Source organism: Thunnus albacares, chromosome 10 (genome assembly GCF_914725855.1).
Source record: "Thunnus albacares chromosome 10, fThuAlb1.1, whole genome shotgun sequence".
Lineage (NCBI taxonomy): Eukaryota > Metazoa > Chordata > Actinopteri > Scombriformes > Scombridae > Thunnus > Thunnus albacares.
Window position 1 is genome coordinate 14,538,394 of NC_058115.1, and position 13,140 is coordinate 14,551,533.

Genomic DNA, 13,140 nt, shown 5'->3' on the forward strand with positions numbered 1-13,140 from the left:
CATGAGTTTCGTGGCCACCATAGGTTCTCCTACACAGTTGGAAGTGGGGGGTGAGGAGTATTCAGTTGGTTACAGTCTGCAACCTCACCGCTAGATGGCACTAAATCCTACACACTGGTCCTTTAAGATGCCCCACACTGACTGAAGGCGCTCAGCCTCAGTCCTGACTATGACTTTAGATACAAACCTGAGCAATACTTTAACTTTAATATTAACAAACATTTAACCACATATAGTTTGTGGTATACTAGAATTACTGATCAATTAACCAAATAAGCTGTGCCAACAATACATCTCAACAGCTTCTCAAAGCAACATGCATTCAAACAGTCTCTTGTGAGGATATCAAATTATTGCTGTCTGATGTCCTAAATGGCAGTTTTTCAAGAAGCAACGCACAAATAACCTGTTCATTGCATTTTTTTGATCGATCCAAATATGCAGAAAACATTTCAGAAGTCAAGAGGTCACAGCCAATAACAGCAAACATGAAAAATCTCCAAAACTCTCATTTCATTGCATTGTGATGACTGTATTGTTCTAGCAGCCGCTCTTGCAGTGCAGTGTTTGGTGACTGAATAATATTAATGGGTGTCTCTGGCTGGCATTTAGTTTTGGGCCCTGTGCCCAGGTGTGGGCAGACTACGTGCCCCCTAGTCAGTATCAGACCTGTTAAACAGCCTTTAAATGCAAATTGCAGAGATGACAATACACTCCCCTTACAAAGGACACATACAGTCCTCACATGGTTCTAATTAACCGAGGCACCATAAAGGTGTTGTGTTCATGTGTAAGTAATGAATGTGTGTGTATGATTGTGTGCAAGTGTCTGTGTCTGTTGAGAGAACAGGCGGGTGTTAATTGCAAACACCTGAAGCTTGTAGAGTTGGACAGAGTTGACATAGTTTGCCTAAGTCTTAACGACTGCTGGCCTGTCGTATCTGTGAGCATAAAAGTGTCACAGCGCTGCCTCCACTGAGGGGACGCAAGAGATAAATGTTCCTCGAATCAAAGCCTATTTACAGACACAGTGTCTCTGCTGCTCCTGCAGTGACCGAACCAGGAAGCCTCACCTTCAAAATACTTCTATTTTTCATCAGAAGGAAGTCATTCAGTGAGAAGTGCAAATGACAAATCCAACATCATCATTTCCAGTGCTGCTGCGGAAGTGCTGCCCCCTGTTGGACCTCTGTCTTTTTGCATGCTGAAAGGTGAGCACTTATGCAGAGGGCATAGCTTTAATGACAGAAATGCCACTCATGCTGCCTGTGGTAGTGTGTCCCTCACACATATACAGGCAGAAATGCCTTGGCCTGTGATCCTGGAGATGAGACATTTGGGTTTCAGGTGGCATGAGTTGGTGCTAAAGGGAGAAGAGGGTCTCTGCTTACAGTGTCGTGTTGAGAGAGGTGCTTCTGTCGGCCCCTCAAAGGCTCAGGGACAGAAACTAAAACACACATGCATGCAAATGGGATGCACACATGTAGGCACAGACACACAGCTCAGATGAATGCACATATAAACATTTTACATAAGTCAAATATACTGGTACAAACACTTCATATGCGCAATCCCAATAATAACCAGTTCATGCCCCAATAAAAAACAAATACACATTTATTGGCTGGGAGACCTTCTTTAGAAATAAACACATTTGGCAGAGAAACATTAACAAGTCTATATCGAGCAATCTAATGTTTGAGACTTACATCAAAAAGTACATGTCCGCAGGCATTTTGTTGCATCAAAGCCGCAATAAACAAAATAGCCTTTTGTTTCGCCAAAAAAGAAAATACCATATTTAAAGGCCAGAAATGGGAAAGAGAGAACTTTAAATAGACTTCTGAATAGTTGTGGAGGGACTGTATTTCAAAGCCAAAACCACTTGATTACACAGCAGTTGAGCAAAATTGACAGGAAAATGGGATGCAACATCTGATACAATAATATCTTCTAATGAAGTAATTGCATTAAAATGCATGCCTAAAAGCAAAGGGAGAGGAGCCCAGTCCTAATCAGACACATTTTTACACGGTGCAGATACCTCTGATTGCATTTCTAGTGAGTCATGCAGTTGTGGAAAGTGGAACGACAGCAGAGTAAGCCACGACTTGCATTAACGGTATCAGTGGCTTTGGCTGTGCTGAATCTTATTTGAATGCCAACCAAAAAATAAATCCTCGCACCAACTTCACTGACCAGCCAGACAGAGCCAGCAAGCTATCTTGGCACAGGAGACTTCAGACTGGAAAACAGAATGTGTTGAAAGCGGGCCAGAAATTCCACTTGTGAATGCTTTCACCTGTTCTTGTTGTTGCAGGGCTATTCACACCCACAGACAAAGAGAAAGAGAAAGACAGAGGAGCAAGGAGAGGAAATTCCCCAGATTTGCAGATAAACATCTCAAAAAATTGACTTCTGCCCTGACTTCTTGATACAACCATTTAAGAGCAGAAAATGTGTGCAAGCAAATATCCTTTCTTCAGAAACAATGGCTCAAGTCCTCTTGAGTTGCAGATTTTTTTAAAAACTGGAATGTCATGAATGCCAGATTCAATAACACACGGTCATCCTGTTTGTCCAAGCCAAAGGCTCCGCTATGATGCATTTAAGACCTTCCCGTAGGTGAGGTAAAACAGAACAAGTAAACCACTAAATACACCAACCACTGAAGTTCAGGCTTCTTTCTCACAGCAGGTGCAACTCATCAAATATCAGAGATGCAACATTACCCAAAATAAAAGAAACACCACCTCTCTTTAATTTGCTGGCATATGGGGGGACTCTTGTGTGTAACATGATGTGGATCACACACTGTTCTCCACCCCAGGAACGATCACAAACCCTGTAATGAACACCACAAGCCAAACGTGGCCAATCTTGGCACACGGCTGCTTCATCTATTAAAGTGAGCATCCCCCACTGACACGAGGCTGCGGGGCTAGGGCTCTACGTCCCGACCCCACTGATCTGTTGAGTGCTGAGCCCTGCTGTCACAGTGTGGGCCCTACACAGGCTTAGGGGCCGTAATCCTCCACACAGAAAAAGAAACACACACACAGTAACATGCATTCTTAAAGTCCAGGAGGGCTGCCAAAAGCATCATTGGCAGACAATCTGGTTTCACAAGTGGTGCCTAGACTGTAGCTTTTACCTGAGACAGAATAAGGGTTTTAAGTGTTGTGTTTGTCTGGGAGTTTTTGGAAGTTTTTGTTGTAGTGCAACCAGTACAAAGAACAGAGACAAATACCTGGAGGACAGGAGCACTCTGGGCCAACATCCCTAGTTGTTCGCGATTTCGGCATCAGCACCACCACTTTCTGCAGACACACAAAGAGCGATTTCCAGTGTAAGATAAAACCCCAAGTCTTAAACATGAATATATTCTCAATAGAAAACAGTGGAAGTTAGGAAACTTTAAGTTTCTGTGTGGTTTGAATAGGTTTCGTGGGCTACAGAATAGGAAAAATGTCTAAACAAATGAGAATATATTGAAATCATTAGGCAAAATTTCATAGATGGGAATGAGATTAAAATCATCTCAGTGACTACCAATAACAATTATGAGATCATAATCTTTCTCCCATTACAAGTATCTCTAGGATGAAGAGTTTCCTCAATTTCTTTTCCGTGTGATAAAATTAGAGGTTAGTGTCTATCATCAGTGGTTATGTCACCCTATAAAGAGCTTTACTGCAAACTAATTGGCCAGCTGCAAGCACGGTTGATCCCTTCGGTCATGCATTAAAGAGGGACTGATTTTAAGTGGGAATCATTAGGGTACAATTACGAAAAAATTTCAAGTCTGCGCGTTTGTAAACTGCATATGTTCCCTGTTATTACGCACACTTTACGCACAAGCGAGCAGCGCGTCTGTCAGAAGTTCACAAACACAACACATGTATTTATCAACGACATCACTTAGTGTTAATTATATCCACAATAGACTACATGTACCTCTTCCACGAGCTCCCCTATTGAGGTGCTCAGCTCAGGAATTAGGGTCCCATCCTCGTTAAAAAAAGCCATGTGTGGCGGTTGGAAGATGGACGCTTTCTCCATTCGGGTCTCGAGCTGGTAGGTCTTCAAGCTCATCAGAAGACACACAGTGATGGAGCTCAGGGACAACAGCAAGCACAGTGCGATGGGAAAACCTGGAGGACACCGCTGGATCGCGGACTTAGGCTTACACTGGCACACCGGTTTACTTTCCCCGACAGAGCCGTTGGCTGTATCCATGCTGAAATCCTGCTTCGAAGTTCTTTTGAGCCAAAGAAAATGAGCGAAATCACTTGTCTCAGTGGTGGAGCTCTGCGACAAAACTCTAATCAGCCTCTGTGAACCAAATAAGCAGCGCACCTAACGCATTCACATCATCCAGCTCCAATACACTGGGCACGGGGTTCAAAGCGCTGTCTTAAATTAGTCTTGGAACCAGAGACAGCAGCAGTGCGCACCGGGTTTACGCTTGGCACAGATGAGAACGATCAGGATGGCAACAAGAGAAAAGGCGCCTCCTGACTTACAGGTCGTTGTTTCCTGTTGGGGAGTATCCTACATGCATGTGCAAGTGCAACTACCAATGGGTCCAATTGTTTGCCTCCCTAAAAGTTGCACGCTCAACTAGTTGAGATGCGCCCGCCCTGCTGACCACGTGGGAGGTTGCAGATTGACAGCTGTGAGAGAGACGTCGATCTGGCTGGACCCGCTGCTGATAGACCACAGTTCACTACGACAACACACCTGTATCTAGTATTTATCGCCAGAAATAAACCAATTGTATTCGACAAAATTTATAAGGACAAGCGGAGCAGCGACTGATGATGGCTGAGTGACAGCTTAGCCCGTAATGTGACAAATTCTGTGATAAACTGTCCGAGTTACAAATACACATCTGGCCAGTTTCCCACGATTGTGAAAGAGAAGTTTTGAGTGACTCTAAATTTATGTTGCTCTTTATTGTGAATACAGGGAACTCATTTTATGCACAACGTACTGCGGGCGGTGATCCTCATCAAAGAGGAATATTTCACAAAGCAGGACTTAAAATACTGATACTTTACTGTGAGGACAGTCGGCTGGTGTTTCCGAGTTCAACCTGTTAATTTAAACCTCTATATTCTACTAAAATAAGGGAATATAGTTTGACTCCTTGATACATTTAGAATACTTTTCCTACACAGTTCAGATATCCATTTTGTTATTTTAATACTGCTCTTATAGTTTGAGACAGGTGCTGTGTTAATGTCTGTTGATTCAGATTGTTTTCCGATTTATCCTTGATGATTATTCAAATAATCATTTTCATCAGTTTTAACATCAGACTCGTGTAGAACTTTGACATTTGTCACCTAAAATGCCCTCAACAAACTCAGAATGAGATTTCTTCAACGGCAGTAAATGCTACAATAGTGGATTGAGGTTATTTCTACCATGCTGGTCCTCGGTCACTCTGTTCCTGACTCAAGTGACACAAAAGCTCTTTACTGCCATCCTACGGACTGAGGCGGCTACTGCACAACTTTAACAACATCTATAAATGAAGGAACACAAACGTCTGTCGACAAACTTCATGTCTGTTCACCTTTATTGAGAAAAAAGTACATGATACTGCAAAAGTTACACAACAAGTCAATGAAAAAAAAAGATATATCTGAACTATGTACATGGGTTTCCTGCCTGCAATGACATTTCTTTTTACAATACAATTCTGAATAAATTACTGGTGAGACAAGCATTGTAAAGCACTTCTCAGTCTGTTACATTACCCATCAGCTACTTGACAATGCATAGAGAATATGGACAAAATTGGACAAATCATAAATTAAAAGAAAAAAAAACCCAGCTCTACCAGAATGCTCAGAATCTACAATTTAAATTACAATGGCAAATAAATAGAAATCGGTTGAAGGATTCATTACTCCGAAACATTTCACAGACAAAAAACATGACTTGTGGATTTGTGGACAAACACACTGGCTTAAGACAGGACACAGCAGAGCAGGGCAGTGGACTGATACAGTCAGTTAAGGTTCACCTCTCCTGGAGAGTCAGGAAGTAGAGGCTGGCACCGAGCACCATGATAAACATCCTGGTGACAGCCGAGCCTGGACCGAGGTTACAGGTCAGAGGTTGACTCAGTCTCTTTTGCTGCTGCTGCTGCTGCTTCTGCTGCTTTTTCTGCTGCTCTTGCGGTAGCAAGAGAAGAAGGGATGACGGAGGGCCTGATCCAGACTAAGACGCTTAGCTGGGTCATACTCCAACATCTTCTTTATGAGGTCGAACAGCTGGTGGTGGTTTTCATCCTGAGACATCATGTAATGCTGATGGGGAAACAAGGAGGCACAATTATAAATCAGTCTATTATAATGTTGATAAAATCTAGTGTAGTTTTATATGAAATGTATGAACTACAACAACAAATATGTAAATGAACAACACAGGAGTCCTGCAGTAAGTATCAGTTTAGTAAAGCTCAATTTTGAAAGGTTGTTTTTAAGAAAGACTTTAAGAAGCATTTATTCATCTCATTTCATCACTTTCATTCCTCTCAAATACAGACCTGCCTGGGGTGAGTTTAACTAAGCTAAACACAAACACAAAGCGGAGCGAAACAGCAAACTCAGCTCAGGCAGCTTGCAACTGCATGCATGTATTTTGTGTATTTAACACACTGGATTTGTTTTGTGGCCAACGACTGGGCACCAGTGAACGCTTGTTGCATGTCAGGACTCAGGAGTCATGTCTATGATGTACTGATGAACTCTGTGGTTACTAACATGATGCAGCATGTAAACAGAGTTTTGTAACATTTTGGAACAGAGTATTTTATCACTTTCAGCCCCTGAGGTTAGCTGCTTCCCCCTGCTTTCACTCTGAGTGCTAAACTAGACTACATGTCAACGCAACCATTTCTGCCAAATGCACAAACATGATAATAATAATAATAGATAACAGGTATTATTTCCCAAAATGTTTCTTTAACCAGAGGTGTTCTTCTTACCTTGAGTGGTTTGCAGTGTTTCCTGACATATCTCCCAGAAGAGCTTTGAACATCCCAGTCCAGCTTGCTCCGGTGGACATACCGCTGTTTCCTGTACAACACATGATAACTGTTTAGCAGCATTCACTCTGATTAACAGTCAAAATCATTGAATTAACTCCCTGTGCTGCTTATGTTATGGAGATCATAATAAATGTTATGGAGATCATAATAAATGGTGCCCAATTACATCAAATTCTGCCATCAATCTTCTTCCGATAATGAAAACTGGTTATAAACAGGTCTGTAAATGAATCCTTACCTGGTTTTCTGCAGGAGGTTTGTGGGAATGGGGCCCAGAACTCTCTCCATCATGGCAAGGTGCTCTTTACTGTCGTGTGTCTGAAGGAAAAAAACAATATAAGCCAACTTGCCCAAATGCTATGGTAAATATCAGAATATTAATACACTCCTCATGCTCTCTGCTGCTGCGTACCTGGAAGAGAGTTGATCCGAGGTAGTACTCAATGAGGATACAACCTACACTCCAGACATCACAGGAATGATCCCAGCCGAGATCTGAAAGAGACAATGTTAAGTAAATTAATAACTTATCCCCACTAAAGGATCTGTTTAAAGCTTCGATGCAGTGCTTTTAAAAACAGCCGCTTACCCAAGATGACTTCAGGAGCACGGTAATGACGTGTGGACACAACAGAGGTGTGGTGCTCATGTTCATATGTGGCATTACCGAAGTCCACTATTTTCACATCTGGGTTCTTCAATGTTCGTTCATCCCGTTTCTGTGGATAAAAAACAAACAAACAATCATGCTACTCACAAAGCTGCTGACACAAACAAAGAGGTTTTTGACTTTTGCTGCTACTTAATATTTAGATAAATTAGGAATCTTACCATTTTAAGGTTGTACTCCAAGTCGTAGTCTGAATCAATGAAGAGAATATTCTCAGGCTTCAGGTCTGTGTGAGTCAGCTTGTTTTGATGCAGAACTATAAAGAAAAAAACAAAACAAAACACAACAACAAATCATGCATTTTGAGCCCAGCTGCTTTTTGAAAACATACTTTATCTTCTATGTGCGCATGTGTCTGTAACTTACATCGAACAGCTCGGATGATCTGGTACGACATGTGCCTGATGTGTTCAACGGGGAAAGGCTGGAAGTTGTTCTCCTTGAGGAAATCGTACGTGCTGAGGCCAAGCAGCTCAAAGGCGATACAAATGTGGCCATGATAGTCGAACCAGTCCAGCATGTGCACACAAGCACTAATGAGGAGGAAAGGCAAAGGGAATGCAAAGTTAAGTATCCTGTACGGTAAAATAAAGAATTTTTTTTTTCAAGCAAAGTGAGCGGATTTGTGTGGCATATAGTTACTTACTATTTCCTATCAGAGTCGAGGGTTTTCAACTGTTGAAGCACCTCTACCTCTGACTTAGCTGCCTCACGGTAGCGGTCTATGTTTTTAATTATCTTCAGAGCCACTCGAGCTCCATCACTGAAACACACAAATGTAAATATTAAATATGAGAAAAAGAAAAAAAATATCAAGAAAACAATGAGGGAGAGGAGAGCAAGCTTGAAGAAAAACATTTAGTCAAAACATTGAGCTGTATGTAATATTTTCTTGTTTTAACTTACTTTGAGTGATCAATGCATTCAACGACCTTCCCAAAGGCACCCTCTCCTAGAGTACACACAATCTCATCTACAGAAAATAGAAAGTTGGAGTTAGAAACACAGCACTGACAAAGTGAAACACTGCCCTTTGGCTGCTTCACTGCCTGATGTTACATTGGCTCTGTTTAGCTACACTACTATAACAGGCTTCTGAACACTTGCATACAACTCAATGCTAAATATGTTAAACTGACAAAAAATATCTAACCAAAAAAAAAAAAATGTAAGTCTACTGGCCCAAATACTTCTGCCTCTAAATTAATGTTTGGAAATAAAAACCAGACAACAAGAGTGTGAGAGAGACAAAGTGTGAACAACAGTAGAAAAAAAAGGTATATATTCTATACATCTCGCTCTCAGCATGTCTCCACTGTGATAGATGAGGTGACCCTCGCCATCATCCTCAACACTCCTGGATCTTTTCCTGCGGTGATGGCTCCTCCTCTGCACCGGAACCGCCGCAATCCGCCATCACATCAATAACCCATCAGTCAGCCAGCACCAGGCCACCACAACGCGACATCGTCATTCATTCAACCAGGCCAAGGGGGGGAGGTGTAGGGGTGGATAGATTCGGCCCGTTCAGTAACACCGCCAGGCGAATGGACGGAAGGACGGAGCAGCAAATTCAAATTCAGCCCCATCAGAGAAATTGGGCGCCAGCCACCACATAGTGTGTGTTACAGAAGAAAAACATGGCAACAAGATTTTCAGATGAGAGACTTTCTCAGAGTAGTACAGAAAAAAAAACTCAACTTGAGTGATTACAGTCTTTCTACATGTAGTTCTTTGCAACTCTTCCAATACAGCTTTAATCTTTACTATCATGTTCCATAACAGCCCACTAAGATTTCAGCACTAATACTGGGTCCACTTTTTCTCCTCCAAATCTATTAACACTCACAATCCCTTACTTTTCTGAGCCCCTAAGTCCCCCTACTTGTCATTACTGGAAATCATGCTTAACAGTGAAGAGTAGGACACACACAGAGATACAGAGAAAAAAAGAGATAGGTGTTAAGCATTGGCTAAACACCGGTGATAATGACCCTTTCGATTTGGTGGTATAGACAGAAGAGGGGGTAGAGGGGAGAAGGAGTTTCCCATACCGAGGAGGACCTGTGGCGAGAGTGGCTACGTCTGCGTCTTTTGTCTCCGTTCCTGCGGCTGCTTCGCCTGCTGCGACCACTCCGACCACTGCGCCCGGAAGACTTGCTGTAGTGGTGCCAGTCACGGTCTCTTTCCCTGCAGGTAGCATCGCGGCTGTTGTCCTCACAGGCCATGTCCAAACTGCAGTCCCGGGTCTGTCCTTCCCTAGAGTCCAGCCTCTGGTTCAAACTGCGGGTCTCCAGGAAGTGCCTGCAGTCAAACAAACAAAAAGAAGCACACACGTAGATCAAAAACAAGGACTCAAAAGACTAGGCCAGGTCATGAACGGCACAGTTCCTTGTCCGTGATCAAGCTCTAAAATGAAGACTGGCTATGATGGTCTTAATAGTCCACCTATTGCTTGACACTCTATACCCTAAACCTTTTTATGTAACATTTGTAATTAGCAACATACTAATCTAGAGCCACTTAACACCAAACTTCCTGTTCAATGAGAGGCTGCAGTTCAGAAAGCATTTTATTTGGGGATTATCACTGCATAAATAGTACCTTAAGGACCATGCAAATGCCAACATGTAATGCCACACGTTTGGGTGATTTTAACATTTATACAGCTTCATTTATAGTTTCCTTAGCAACCACGTAGGATTTTCTTAAAATGCATGCACCCTAACAGAGGGCCACATTGGCAGAGTTGAAGTGTGAGACACTGTAAGTTTCTGAAAGCTTTTCAGTCTGATGGTGCGTAATATGATCTGTGACTCTACACATGCAGATCTCTGTACGCCAGAAGTGAACATTTCTGCCAGTATGAAATGCGTGGAGAGAAAGGGGAAAAGACGCTGATGTGTCTCCACCTAACATAACAACTCATACTGCTTTCCAACAGTTCTGCACATATGCCTTGGTTATTAACATTTCAATATTTGCTTGCCAAAGTTTTTATGTTCCCTCAGTATATCTCCAATCACCTCCAGGACACCCGCCCAGCAGGTCATCTAAGCATATAAAAAAAGACCAATAAATCCCTGGGGCCCTAGCACCCTGGTGGTGTCAGTTGTCATCCAGGAAGAAGTCTGCCTCTCTACAGAATTAAAATTAGATTACATCTGGAAATATCTAATGTAACTCCATGAGCTATCATTCATGCCCACAAGAAGCTAGAATTGCAAAAAACACATATCACAAAAGATGATACTGAAATTCATACAAGGGAAGAAGGATGCATGAAGTCCTATCTGTCTATCTGATTTATACCATAAACTTTACTAACCTAAGCACAGCAGCACAAGCCAAATAATTCTCAAAGTAAAAACAACAGTGTAAGTTGATTTGTCCGATACTGTTTAATAGGATGTAGACTCTTAACTGATTTGCAAGTAGTTCCTCCCTAAACTGAAAACCTAATAAAATCTTGGTCTTTAAATTTGACAAAACAATTCCAAAAACAAATAGTTATTTACCCCTCATAGGTCTTTTGGTGACGGTGGGTTCTTCTGGATTTATTTTCTCTTTCACTGCTGTGTGAATCTCGTTTCTTTCTCTTCCGACGCTCCATTCTCTCTTCCCAGCTGTACTCATTGAGCCAGACACCTGGGGAGCGCATTCGCTTGGAGTGGCGCATCTGGAAGACATGGACAAACAAATTTTTAATTTTAAACGGAACTTGAAATTCTGACAAATACTAAAACAAATTAAATCCATATATTAAAAAAATTGCCATAACTGTTATTATGGGATCAATTAAAACGATACAAATGTGATTGTTTTTGAATAGAGCCCTGGCAAGAGAGACGCTGTTATGCATTACATGTGTCTGCTGCCAGCTAAAACAGGAAGTGGTATAACTGTTAAGGCCACCTTTGTAAAATTAAAATGATCAAATCAGGTGATCAGTCAGCCACGAGAACTGGTCTGCACAATTTTTACTAATAGGTAATAAACATCAAAATAAACCAGTGAAAGTTAACATTGGTTGCAACTCTTTCACCAAGTCAACACTGCGTAGCTGACTGCAAACAAATAGATAATATGCAATGAAATACCTTTAGGAGCTACTGTAAAAAACAAAATACTTTGAATCAAAATTATTCATCTATTCTTCGTAACGCTAACTTAAAAACAATGGTTGAAAAATGTCTAGGGACCACATGCACACTTGGACGTTACACTGAGACAAACGTTGACGTATGGTCGACGTTTCGTCAACAAGTTAAAGGCCTTTCACGGCCAGACATCAACCACCACTTAACATCCATTACTGTATTGCTATTTTGTTAAATTGTCACTATACATATGGTACTTAGAAACAGTTTTATAATTATAACTTGTCAACTAACTGAATGTGAAAACATAAAGCAGGAGATCGTCGAATTTTAGATTGATCTCGAACCAAAGGCCCGTCGAACGCATGAGCGTTTATTGTTATGAAACAATATTATTAACGTCTGCTAGCGTAACTTATTACGTTACTTATTCTAACTAACATTACCAATTTCGTAGTTAAATTCCGACCGACCACCATAATACAGAGCTGCATCCCAATTCGCGTGATTACAACATCCGAGAGAATAAATTCTCGTAGTTAGCTAAAGTGAATTAGCCTGTCGCCATGTTGGCGAGACGTCGAATTTCGGGAAAGCTAATTGGCTAATGTTAGCTTACATTAAACAGTAGTTAGCGTAATAGAGTGGTAATTGGGTGCGAACCAAGAATTGGTCTTACCTTCCTTAAACAGCTACGGGGTTCGCGACACTAAATTTAGTAGTTATATGAAAAATATGAACAAAGAAGGCGGAGAAATATCTCTAGACAGTTGTCTCCAAAGATGGCGAGCTTCTCTAGAATTCGACAGAACGTTCTAAAACAAATTCCATGACGCAACTCACAATAACAACGCCCACTCACGTGACAGTACGAATATGTTGCCCTGGGTTCAGTCTGGCAGGTGCACACTTCCTCTCAGGCTCGCTCAGGCTGCATGTGGCAACATCAACGTGTGACTGAGGCTAAATAGTTTTACACAGCAATAGTGTAATCATTTTGAGGGGTTTTTTTTTGTTGTATTTTTATACCCTTCTTCTCGGAATTCAATGTGTGAAAGCACAGGATGGATAAATATATAATTTAAGAATGTCATCAGGCAAAGATTTATGTTTATTATGAATGACTATTTATTTGTATGGAGAAAGAAAAATAAATCAAGTTTGCCATGAATTCTTGAAGAATTGTGATTGATTTTTGAAAGAATGACATTTTAGTTTCTCTTGTATGCACTTGATTTTTAATTCAAGGAGATGAGCTGGTTTGTTTGTGTTTATGTGGTTATAATATGTATGAATGTATGGCT

At 41.4% G+C, this 13,140-nt stretch overlaps 2 protein-coding genes across 10 annotated transcripts in view; both read right to left on the bottom strand.

Annotated features, from left to right (window-relative positions):
* The window catches only part of col23a1a (collagen type XXIII alpha 1 chain a), a 122,429-nt gene extending 117,274 nt beyond the window's left edge, over nt 1-5,155 (bottom strand). For 6 of the 9 annotated variants that reach the window (XM_044364059.1, XM_044364064.1, XM_044364065.1 and 3 more), the window contains exons 1-2: nt 3,958-5,154; nt 3,251-3,320 (exon numbers count right to left, since the gene is read on the bottom strand). In XM_044364059.1, the coding sequence (XP_044219994.1) occupies nt 3,251-3,320; nt 3,958-4,239 (352 nt within the window). In that variant the 5' untranslated portion in view covers nt 4,240-5,154. Of the gene's footprint in view, nt 1-3,250; nt 3,321-3,957 lie in introns of all 9 variants that reach the window. The other 3 variants (XM_044364060.1, XM_044364057.1, XM_044364058.1) reach the window with 2 other exon arrangements.
* Nucleotides 5,156-5,569: 414 nt separating this feature from the next.
* clk4a (CDC-like kinase 4a) lies at nt 5,570-12,658 on the bottom strand. Its single transcript, XM_044364066.1, has 13 exons — nt 12,516-12,658; nt 11,255-11,415; nt 9,791-10,040; nt 9,029-9,125; nt 8,643-8,709; nt 8,383-8,499; nt 8,103-8,269; nt 7,898-7,992; nt 7,656-7,785; nt 7,479-7,561; nt 7,305-7,384; nt 7,004-7,094; nt 5,570-6,323 (listed from the first exon to the last, which is right to left on the bottom strand). Exons 2-13 carry the CDS (start codon nt 11,413-11,415, stop codon nt 6,138-6,140), a joined length of 1,524 nt encoding a protein of 507 aa, XP_044220001.1. The 5' UTR covers nt 12,516-12,658; the 3' UTR covers nt 5,570-6,137.
* Nucleotides 12,659-13,140: the final 482 nt, after the last annotated feature.

Coding starts and splice junctions, on each gene's coding strand:
- clk4a (XM_044364066.1), bottom strand. CDS start 11,415: ATGCGCCACTCCAAGCGAATGCGCTCCCCAGGTGTCTGGCTCAATGAG. Junction 8,710..9,028: donor AGACATGCTGAGAGCGAGAT/GTATAGAATATA, acceptor TATTTTCTGTAG/ATGAGATTGTGTGTACTCTA. Junction 7,385..7,478: donor TCGGATCAACTCTCTTCCAG/GTACGCAGCAGC, acceptor TTTTTCCTTCAG/ACACACGACAGTAAAGAGCA.